General features: G+C 33.0%; 2 protein-coding genes across 2 annotated transcripts; both read left to right on the forward strand.

Moving 5' to 3' along the window:
• Positions 1 to 322: 322 nt before the first annotated feature.
• LOC123709865 (protein unc-45 homolog B) lies at positions 323 to 3,390 on the forward strand. The gene has a single exon (XM_045661454.1). It carries the CDS (start codon positions 511 to 513, stop codon positions 3,292 to 3,294), a length of 2,784 nt encoding a protein of 927 aa, XP_045517410.1. The 5' UTR covers positions 323 to 510; the 3' UTR covers positions 3,295 to 3,390.
• Positions 3,391 to 4,623: 1,233 nt separating this feature from the next.
• LOC123709834 (MOG interacting and ectopic P-granules protein 1) lies at positions 4,624 to 9,096 on the forward strand. Its single transcript, XM_045661408.1, has 2 exons — positions 4,624 to 4,769; positions 5,545 to 9,096. The coding sequence occupies exons 1-2, from the start codon at positions 4,745 to 4,747 to the stop codon at positions 8,169 to 8,171; spliced, it is 2,652 nt and encodes an 883-aa protein (XP_045517364.1). The 5' UTR covers positions 4,624 to 4,744; the 3' UTR covers positions 8,172 to 9,096.
• Positions 9,097 to 11,944: the final 2,848 nt, after the last annotated feature.

Genomic DNA, 11,944 nt, shown 5'->3' on the forward strand with positions numbered 1-11,944 from the left:
ACTATCGAAAAACGTGAGCGTTAATGGGTACCGGGCTACCGACTGTCCACACGAGCTGTCATTTATTTTTTAATATTATGGCAATAGTTTTAATTTTATGCCAGTTTCAAGTAAAAGATCTGTCATTTTAATACAAACTTATATTCGACTCTCTACATATACTACTGTTAAGCCTAGATCTTGTCTAGGCCCCCAGAAATGCCTGCACAGACAGAATGTACCGTTGTAACACACAACTCTATATGTACAACTCTATACTTATCTATGGCCATCTCCGCTTTCACAGATTACGGATTACTTTCGCGTTATTGGAATCACAGATTAATTCATAATGTGCTCAAACTTCAAAGGGAAAGTGTTGGAGTAGGATACTGGATAGAGTTACAAAAATAAATGTTCTATTTTTAAGCTGAGACATGCAAATTACGAGATCGTACTAGAAAATTCTCATGTGCCTTGAAAGCTTATCAAAATACAAGTTTTGTGTAAAGCAATCAGATAATATTAGAAATGGTTCAAGTGGAAGAGGCAGAAAACTACAAAAACAAAGGTAATGATGCCTTTAAATCAGAAGATTACGAACTTGCCTTGTCCCTATACAACAAAGCTATTAATATTACTGCAAAAGACAGTCGCGATATGGCCACATACTTAAAGAATCGAGCTGCTGCCTATCTAAAACTAAAAGAATATGAGAAAACCATCAAGGATTGTAGTGAAGCTTTGGATATAATCCCGGAAGATCCAAAAGCTATGTTCCGGCGAGCACAAGCACTTGAAAACTTGGAACGGTATGAAGAGGCCTACAGAGATGCTAAAACAATATTTACAGTTGATCCTGCAAATAAGGCTATTCAGCCTATGTTGGGCCGCTTACATGCAATTGTTGAAGAAAGAGCAAGAACTGCTGCTCAAACCAGTAACAAGGTAGACCAAATGTTCAAGCTGGCATTTGAATTTACTGCTGATAATGATAAGCGTGAAAAGGCAATGACTAATCTATTGGTTCTATCTAAAGAAAATGCAGCTGCTGAAGTTATGTTGAAAAATGGTATCATTCATAAAATTCAACAATTAGTTAAAAATGAGAAACATCCTGAAATATACATAAATTCAATCCGTGTCATTAGCCAGCTATGTAAAGGAAATGTACAGAGAACAATAAGTGTAATTAATGTAGTTGGTGTGCCTTGGTTCTTGGAAATAATTGATAGTGACAACGAAGAAATTGTAAATGTAGCCCAGTACTGTCTTCAGACCATACTGAACACATTTTCTGGGATGGATAGTAATAAGGAGACAAAACCTGATAAAAAATTGTGTGAAGAACATAAATCTTCAATAGACACCCTACTTACTTGCTTGACTTATTCCATAACTAACAGAGTTATCACTGGTCTAGCAAGAGATGCTATTATAGAGTTAATAATGAGAAATTGTCATTATACCACTCTTAATTGGTCTGAAAGATTTATTGAAATTAGAGGCTTACAGCGATTACTAGAGGTATGTAGTGAGTTAGAGGAGTACAAATATGAATCAGCTATGAATATAACTCCTTCATCAAGGACAATTGCTGCAGCTTGCCTTGCCAAGATATATGAAAATATGTATTATGATGAAGCTAGAGGAAAATTTAATGAACAAGTAGATGATTTTGTTAAAAGCAAACTCCTGACACCAGACCTCGAGTCTAAAGTCCGTGTCACTGTTGCTATCACATCACTGCTTAGAGGACCTCTTGATGTTGGGAATTATGTTATATCAAAGGAGGGAATCATAGAAATGATTTTAGTTATGGCCCAAACTGATGATCAATTACAGCAAAAAACTGCATGTGAATGCCTGATTGCTGCTGCATCTAAAAAAGATAAAGCAAAAGCTATTATTACCAAAGGTGTTGATATCTTAAAAAAACTTTATACTTGTAAAAATGATGCTGTCAGAGTTAGAGCTCTTGTTGGATTATGTAAAATTGGCAGTTTTGGTGGAGATGATGCTTCAATTCGTCCATTTGCAGATGGTTCAACTTCAAAATTGGCAGATGCCTGTAGAAAGTTTCTTATTAACCCAGCTAAAGATAAAGATATGAGAAAATGGGCAGCAGAAGGTCTTTCATACCTTACTTTAGATGCAGATGTAAAAGAAAAATTAGTAGAGGATAAAGCTGCTCTGAATTCACTTATAGAGCTTGCAAAAACTGGTGATCAGTCTTGTCTTTATGGTGTTGTCACAACGCTGGTAAATCTGTGTAATGCATATGATAAACAAGAAATAATGCCTGAAATGCTTGAGCTAGCAAAGTTTGCAAAGCACCACATCCCAGAGCAACATGAATTAGATGACCCTGACTTTGTCAATAAAAGATTAACTGTATTATGTAAAGCAGGTGTGACCTCAGGTTTAGTTGCCTTAGCTAAAACAGAAAGTCATAATTCAAGAGAGTTAATTGCTAGAGTGTTTAATGCCATTTGTAGTCTACAAGACTTGAGGGGTATAGTGGTACAACAAGGAGGAGCAAAAGTATTGATTCCAATGGCCTTAGAGGGGACAAATACTGGTAAGAAACAGGCTGCTCAAGCCTTAGCACGTATTGGAATAACAATAAATCCAGAAGTTGCATTCCCTGGACAGAGAAATTTAGAAGTAGTCCGACCATTATTAGCATTATTACATCCTGATTGCACTGCTTTAGAAAATTTTGAGGCACTTATGGCTTTGTGTAACTTAGCTGGAATGAATGAAACAACTCGAAATAGAATACTTAAGGAAGGGGGATTATCTAAAATTGAAAACTATATGTATGAGGATCATGTTATGCTGCAAAGAGCTGCAACACAATGTATATGTAATTTAGTGCAGTCCGAAGAAGTCATAAAAACCTTTGAGGGCAATAATGATAAGACAAAGTTCTTAACTCTACTTTGCCAGGAGGAAGATATAGATACGGTCATGGCTGCCTCGGGAGCTTTATGTGTTTTGACCGCTGCAAATAAAACATGTTGCAGAAAAATTCTTGACCTTGATTCATGGTTAGAATCTTTAAGGTGTTTGTTAGCAAACCCTAATAAAGAAATACAGTACAGAGGAACTTATCTGTTGTACAACATTGTTAAGGAAGATGTTGATATGGCTGCCAGGGTATTTGAGACTGATGTTATGGAAATATTAATGGCAATTACAAAGCTAGATGACCAGGAATGCAAAAGATCAAAAGAATGTGCTCAAAAGTGTCTAAATGCTGCTGAGGAATTAGGCGTAATTCGAAAGCCAGATGACAAGTTGCCTCATTAAAATCATACATACATAAGAATAAAAATTGTTACTAAACATAGTTTTATACTAAAGAAATTTTAACAAAAGTAACTGTTATTCTCAAAGTAAGTAATTTATTACTAACAGTATTTATATTTTTTAGGTATTAAATTATTTTATTGTTTGACAATATTTTCATTTCTGTCATATACTATACATTGACCCAAAAAAAGACAATGTTTGATTTTAGAATACATAATATGCATACTTAATTTAAGTCTATACTAATATTATAAAGAGGAAACATTTGTGTTTTTGTATGTATGTTTCAATTTCTTTTACACAAAAGCTATTGGACTAATTTCAAGAATTATTTCACCATTATAAAGATGCATCTTTACTAACTAACATAGGCTTTACATATTATCTTTATAAAAAAAATAGGGATCCCTAACAAAAATGCAATAATATAACCCAAGGTGTGAATAAATAATCCATAAAAAATCTGTCATCACATGCTCTGTGGTAACTATTGATTACAGTATTATAGAATATTTCAATATCTGCAAAAAATAATGTTTTTCCATTGGAAATTGTTTGTTGGCCTATGCCGGGTTAGGACTCCAAAACATTTTTTGGTGCCACAAAAAAATTACTTTTAATGTTGTGTATAGAGAAGTTCTAAATTTTACAAATAATTATCGTCTCTAATATTATGAGTATAGAAGCAAGTCTTGCATTTTAAAGTTTTATTTTTAACAATTTATATCAACAATAATCGAGTTGAAATTTAATGAATTGATTTTAAAAAAATCATTTTTCAATACCTGTAGTAAAATCTGTATATTAATTAGATTATGAATGTAAGTGTGTATCTAATAATCTGAAATGAAGTAATTAAAAATTATGTAAAATAAAACTTATGATAACAAATATATATATATAGTCCAACATTAGAATTTCAACTAACCAGTAAACACGGGATTAGTATCTACGCGAGTGAAACCGCGTGGGATTGCTAGTATTATATAATTTGATTTGTTGAAGCCTAATGGTAATTGGGCCGTGCTCAGGGTCATTTAAGACGGCCTTAAAAACCTAAAAAGTTTAATCAATTATGGGTTCGAAAAGGTACTACCTATATAAAGTACTCTATGGTAGAAGTATCTATAGTCGTATGCAATAGTGGTTGTATGCACCTGTTTTGGCCATGGACTTTTTACACCGTAATACTATAAAATTTTATAATTATTAAACTTACGCATTTTTGTATAGCTATTAGTGAAATAACAAAAATAATCTGTACTATAATCTTTATTTTTACCCTATATTCAAAGATAGACCGTAAAATCTATGTCTGTGACAGAAAGTGACACAAAAATGGAAATGGAGACTTCTGCCTTTGTGAATGACAGCTTGATTTGGTTTGGTTTCCGCTGTGCTATTGTGGCTTTCGCTAGTTTTTGGAGTTTATATTAAAAATCTACTTATGATGTCTATTTCAACTGCTACAGGTTCGTTTTAATGGTTTACACGCTTGATTATATTAAATTTTTAAGACATATATCATATTTGTCGCTATGCTTGCGAAGTAGTGTTTTTCGGAGCAAAGCCATGGAATCCCATATGGCGGTCTATGCTCCACATGATATAATGACGCCAAGTAAAGCTAAAAAGTATTGCTGCCATAAAGCTCAGTCAAATGCGCATCGTAGTGATCAATATTTGGCAAGAATTTTAACTAACAACTTACGTTTGTTTAACGTTAGGTTACTCAGTTATATATTTTAATTTTTTTACCTTTCTAGCGTCTTCGGCGACGCCGGACATTTATAGAGTACTTTTTTTTAGGCCACTCTGAAAAAAAAGATCCCAGTTCTCTTTTCAATTCTTCAAATGTTTAGTTTTATTATTAAAAGTAAAATGTTACAATGTTTTGATTTTGTAAAGGTTCAACAACAAGAAATGTCTTAGTTTAACATTAATAATATGTATGCTAATAATAAATGTTGTGATCATGTTGTGTATCAAATTATCTTAACAGGTGATTAAATATGGTCATTACTATTTTAAACATGATTAATCTATATTACTTAGTAGCAACTATATTCAAAGATTATATATAAAACATTGATTAAGAATATCTATATTTAAAAATATGAGATTTACTTTGTCATTTAGTAACTTTGTTTTGTTAGAAACATAATAATTTAAGAAATCAATAGGCCTTATAAGTTTACTTAGTTCATAAAGCTGTTACTTTGAGTTGATTGTTTATTTACATTTCAGATGACCGCACTGAAGGAGATGATGATACATCACAAGGAAGCCAACCTAAAGGTGAAAGCAGTGAATCAGAAAATGAGAATGAAAATGACAATGATAATGAAACACAGAACCAGAATGGAGGAGGTGGAATAAGCCCAGAAGTTCATGAGATTACTAGTGATGATGAAATAGTTACCAATGATGATGAATCTTCTAATTCTAGTACTGAATCCAATGATAGCTCAGAAGATTCACAACAAAGTAATAGAGATAGAGATAAAACTAAAGATGAAGATCCAATGGAAAATGGGGAGGAATCAGATATTGAAGAAGTTAATATGGAGGATCCCCTAAACCAAGTTCAAAACAAAAATAAACCTATTGTTATAAACGATACAAAGAACTTGGCAGATCTTGCTTCAAAACAGAGCACTTCTAATGGTGATGACACAAATAAAGAACCAACGGTTGTGATAATTGATACCAATTCTATTCTTTCTGGAAAAGGTCCTGCCCCTGCATCTAATAAAATAAATTCTGGGAGTATTGATGCACAAAATCTTTGTCAAAGTATTGCTGCAAGAGGTACAACAATAACACCCATCAGCAGTAAGAATAGTAATTCTAAGGCTAATCAAAACAGCACTTCAACTTCACAAGCAAACATACTTCCATCTCTGACAGATGACATGTTTGTTGTTGAAGCTCCATCATTTATTGTACCTTATGTTTATGAGAAACCTTCATTAAAACCATTTAGAGAATTTGTTGATAAATTAGGAAAAGAATTAGAAGATTTAAAGGCTAAAGAGGACGAAGAAAGATTAGAAAAAGAGAAGACAGAAAAAGAACAAAGAGACAAGGAGAGAAAGGAAAAAATAGAAAAAGGTGAAACTGTAGAAGATGAGGAAGTTGATAAAGAAGAAAAAAAAGTTGAAGAGGGTAAGGAGAAGGTTGCAAAGAAACAGCGACGGGGACGAAGAAATGATGACGATGATGACTCTTGGGATGGGGAATCCTCTAGTGAGTCTGATGATGTTGCTAGTGATGACGACACTGTAGTGATTAAGGATAAAGACACTACAGATGATATTAAGGATCCTATGGAAATTATAACTAAAGGTTCAAGTGGAAAATCTGATAGTTACTTTGACTGTTCACTTGGACAATTCTTTATTAATATTGGAATTAACCTTGTGCAAGAATATGTGCAAAGTGACTTATTAAAAACGCAAAATCGTAAACTATACAAAGAGAAGAAGTCTGGTCGTAGCACTCGTGCCACAGAAGCAGCTATATCATCTCTAACTCAAAATTATGCATACAGTAAGAAACTTAATGCTCCTTATGCCTTAAAACAAAAGCAATGTGAATTTTGTAGTTTTAAAACAGAATCTATACTTGTTATGTCACATCATTTAGAAGCACCACACATGAAGAACAATATTTACAAATGTAATACTTGTTCCTTTGAAATAAGAAGCCCTCATGATATACTGTTTCATATGGAGGCTGAACATAACATTAGAGGTCGATTAGAAAGAGCTCCTGCTTACCAGCAATGCCCAAGCTGCCACTTTGAAGACAACAGCAAAACTAAATTAGCTCGCCACCTTATTGCCTGTGCTAAAAAGTTCAAGCCAGAATTTAATCTGGGACCACCATTAGATTGGGAGCCACCAGCCAAAATACCAAAGTTGTCCAGAGCTCGAAATAATATGATGGCCCCATATCAATCAAACTTTAATCGTACACAAATCGGTTTGAGTCCTTTGGGACGCCCACCACTAAGCATATCTAATTCAGTTATACCTAATATGCCAATACTTGGTAGACCAAGAGGACGCCCCCCTCTAGGAGGTCCTTCACCACGAGCTGCTGTCTCAGGAGTGCCTATTATTAGAAGTGGAGTTATGATTATGCATAATAATCAACCAAGTGGGACCACAATTTCCAATTATCCAGTAATGAACAACCAAGGAAATCATTCTGCAACTCCAAAAATATCAATCACTCCTCTTCCACGGGTTCCACAGCCGTCATCATCAAACTCATCACAGAATTCAAAAGCTCACTTTGTTATTTGTGAAATTTGTGATGGATACATCAAAGACTTGGAACAGTTAAGAAATCACATGCAGTGGATTCATAAAGTCAAGATACACCCTAAAATGATCTATAATCGGCCTCCCCTTAATTGCCAGAAATGCCAGTTTCGGTTCTTTACTGACCAAGGATTGGAAAGACACTTGTTGGGTTCACATGGACTTGTAACAAGTTCCATGCAAGAAGCTGCCAACAAAGGCAAAGATGCAGGTAGGTGCCCTGTGTGTGGGAGAGTGTACCAGTGGAAGTTACTGAACCATGTTGCAAGAGATCACAACATGACTCTAAAACCAGCTCATCTATCATACAAATGCACTGTATGCACTGCAACATTTGGAATGTACAAGCAGTTTGAGAACCATGTTTATTCAGCACACAGTGTGGTGGCCAAACGAGTCATAGAAAAAAACAAAGGTGCTCCAGCCCCCTCAAAGCCCACCGATAATGACTCATTGCTCAAACCCCTAAAGATCAGTGATGAGATAACAATTATACCTCAACCTGCCAAGTCTGGTATTACTATAACTGCAAAGGGGAAATAGCACTAACAAATGCAACTTATGTGAAACTACCTAAATATATAAATTCTTTCCCATTTGCTTCTCAGCCATGCACTTTTGCAAGATCAGGCAGTATTTTGTAAATAACCTGATATAAGCATCTTACACATAGAATTGAAACAGAGTATATTGATAACTTAAGTTGTCAAGTAAATATAAATGTTATTTTTAAATAACAAAAAAGTAAGTTGTAAATCAGTGTATAAATTAATTATTGTAAGATCATCAATATTTTGTGACCTTTGTATTGTTCAAATCATTTTCCTACTGTGTATTGTGCATTTGTGACTAGTGGGGCATCTCATAATTTTAATGTATGTCACAAATAATAAAAGCAATTTCACTAAGATCTGCATCAACACTATATGTAGTGGATGATTGTGCAAGTTAGATATTAGATTTGATAACGATTATTAAGTAATATTATTATTTATTTGCTTACTCATGTATAATCCGTGACTATAGTAAATTATTCTCTTTTAAATTTATTAGTTTTTCACAAAACAGCTGATTGAAATGTAAAATTGATAGAATGAAATTAATCCAGATGCTAATTCAATTATGATTACGTAAGGTATTAATTAAGTTAGTAGATAATTAAGTAATTATTACATATTGTGTACTATTTGGGTTTCTTTATTCTTTAAACCTTCTCCTCATTCTTTTGAAATTTTGTTAAATCAAATAGCTACCAGTTTTGTTGTTCTGATCTCAGGTTAGTCTGAAGTGTTCTGAGTATATATATATATACTAAATTTTTGTTGTACTTATAGAACGAAATTTAGATATAATTGTATTCTTTCTATTTTAATGTAAAGATGTATGTTCACACGTTTCCGAAGGGTTTTGTAAGGATAATATGTTAGAAATAAAGTTATGGAAGTAAATAATGTGAAATGTTGCGAAAGGCCGTTTTTATTATTTGACCCTTTGCTATTTACCTAATAATTTACTGTTTTAAAGCATACTAAGTTATTAAAAATAAATAAAGTTAAATTAATAGAATTTTTTTTTACAAGAAAACGTCCTACAAAAATAGTATATATATTCCTATATTCTAGTAAAAGAAAATGGCGGCCCTGCATCACTGGCCGCCGTTATAACTTAAGGCAGTGGAAACTGGATAAGATTCAATAAATTGAAATATTATTTTGGAAATCTAATATAAAATCATAATATCGAAATGTATAAGATGTTGTATTTAATATAGTGGTTATTATGGATTGGGAGGTTAAATAAAATATAGGTAGGTAATGACGTCATCTGGGGTCACTAACCACTAAAGTAGGACGCATTTCGTGCTAGAAGTAGGTAGAGGCTATTTCAAAAGTACGTTTTGTCGGTGCAAACAATAATCATGTATCACGTTTTATTTTTACTACTATATATTTATATAGGTTTTCTAAGTATTATAATTTTTTTTAAGAATGCATAGCCCGCTATTTATCTATTCTATTCTATCGTCTATAATATGATTTCTCTAAACTTATAATTGTAATGATGCAAATATTTTGGGTTTAGTAATATATAATAATAAGTCGTTAGTTTGTTTTGATTTAAAAACGAATTCTATTAGTTTTGCTGCTCCAATAAATATTGCTGAGTTACGTCTTAAATCTAAATAAACGACTACCTACGAAAAATATATTACGGTCTACTTTGCGGTGACATAAACTATTTAAACTAATAAGATTGAGTATATATATTAGTCAATTAAGCACTTTCTTCAGTGCATTATAGGAGCTTGTTGCACCTACCTACTTTTAGATTCAAGTTAAATACATATTATTACATACCCACAGACTAGTTAGACTACACCTATACATCTCCAAAAATAAATATAGTCAAATCTGGGTAAGCGAAAAAACTCTATTAATGAGAGGATTTATGTTCCATCGTTTTGCCCTCATTAAACCTCTACTAGTGAGAAATATAAAACCTGTATATGTGACAGTCATTTGTCACGCGTGAACCCCTAGATCTAAAAGAGAGATTGATACTTACCTATACCTCTATAAGCGACAGTTGAACGTATATAAGTTTTGCTATTTATAATAAATTCTTTATAATTCAAACCACAGGTGTGTCTATTATTGTTTTGTTATACCTATAGTTCGAGGAACTCATTCTTTTCAAAAACCAAATGTGCACTAATGACTTGTTTACAAGCTTTAAAGGCATTGGAGACGCTTAAAACGCTGATATGCGGCGGTTGATCAAACCATATTTGATATAATTTATGAACTTGAAAAACATACACAAAATTTAAAAACAGAATCGCAAAATAAAAACCAGATTATTTAAAGTAAAAGTTGTTATAATATTAATGAGAATAAACATTTATGTTCAGTTACTATTTCAATAAATATGTAATACTCATATATATAAGTACGTATTTTGTTTCTAATTACGTCACAAGTGAGACAGACCCCTTCTGTAACTCTGTAAGGTAAAAACTCGGGTTAGTGAGAAACCTCTATAAGACAAAAGTAGATTGCGGTCCCTTGAGCTCTCCCTTATCCAGGTTTGACTGTACTTAGTTAAAGAAAAAGTAGCTTTCAGTTTCAAACGACGATTCTACAAAACCATACATTGTAAGGTTCAAATATTATAGTTTTAACAATGCATATGTTGACAGAAAAGAGTAACATAAGGTACGGTAAGGTTTAAAATAATGCTGTTACAGCAAAAAGATAGGTATTTTGGTATAAACTTTATTATTCCACACGTATAAAGAGTTTTTTAACGTCGCATAACGCCTGCCATAAAATAGTGGCAATAGCTAAACGAACGATTTACATTTAAGCATTAGCATTTAAATTAAATTTATAATTATATTTAATACCTACCTACGAGTGTCGTTAAATACACAGTCGACAAGCAAGATAAATATTTTAAAATCAAACTAATCAAGCGAGTTATAGGCCTGAAATTACGAAAAGAGCCTTAACCGATTTTCTCAGTGTTATGGATAAGGGTAGAAAGACTAAAAGGAATGAATAACATTTGTTGGGAAACATAAAATTTGCAGCTCACAGTTGGGTAACAGGTGAGACTTCTTCTTGCTCCACATACGCAAAATATTTAAAAAACATGTTACAATTTCCATTTCTATCTTTTTAAGTTTTTGTCTGTATAACACAATATTGTCATGCAACTTATTAGTAATCCGCTTAGCGAAGCACCCCGGCTAACCGAGCAACCGTGACCCATAAGCCGTGAAAGTTTAATTCGTGAAGTGACAGCGATCAGGCTTTTTTGTAAACAAAATGCCATAAAAATGCAAATTAAATTTTGACGACTACTATAATAGAGGTTACATTAAGTTTATGTTATTACTATATTCAATACTAGTACTCCATCTTCGATGGCGTGAAGGCCTCCTCCAAATTTTTCCACTTGTTTCTTAACTTCGCTACTATTTTCCAATCTTTTCCTGCTATCGCTTTTACTTTATCTTCCCAAGTATCTGAAAGTCGACTTCTAAATTTTCTTCACTGCGTCTTTGCAAGTAAAGATATGTTTGGTCCACATGCCAAACAAACGCGGACAATGTGACCCATTTCCACTATAATTGTTTGACTGTAATGAAGAATAAGAGACGTGTTACTGTTATTTTTGTAAGGTAAAGCCTTAGCCACAGTTTTTCCCTTTGTCTTTAATTATCAACGGAATAATAGATCAAGCCCTTTGGCATACTCCAATATTATTTTCAAGCTCCTTAATAAAAATCCACGTTTGACATCCATGTAATA

The sequence above is a fragment of the Pieris brassicae genome, chromosome 5 (assembly GCF_905147105.1).
Source record: "Pieris brassicae chromosome 5, ilPieBrab1.1, whole genome shotgun sequence".
In the NCBI taxonomy this organism is placed as follows: domain Eukaryota; kingdom Metazoa; phylum Arthropoda; class Insecta; order Lepidoptera; family Pieridae; genus Pieris; species Pieris brassicae.

Coding starts and splice junctions, on each gene's coding strand:
- LOC123709834 (XM_045661408.1), top strand. CDS start 4,745: ATGATGTCTATTTCAACTGCTACAG. Junction 4,770..5,544: donor GTCTATTTCAACTGCTACAG/GTTCGTTTTAAT, acceptor TTTACATTTCAG/ATGACCGCACTGAAGGAGAT.
- LOC123709865 (XM_045661454.1), top strand. CDS start 511: ATGGTTCAAGTGGAAGAGGCAGAAAACTACAAAAACAAAGGTAATGAT.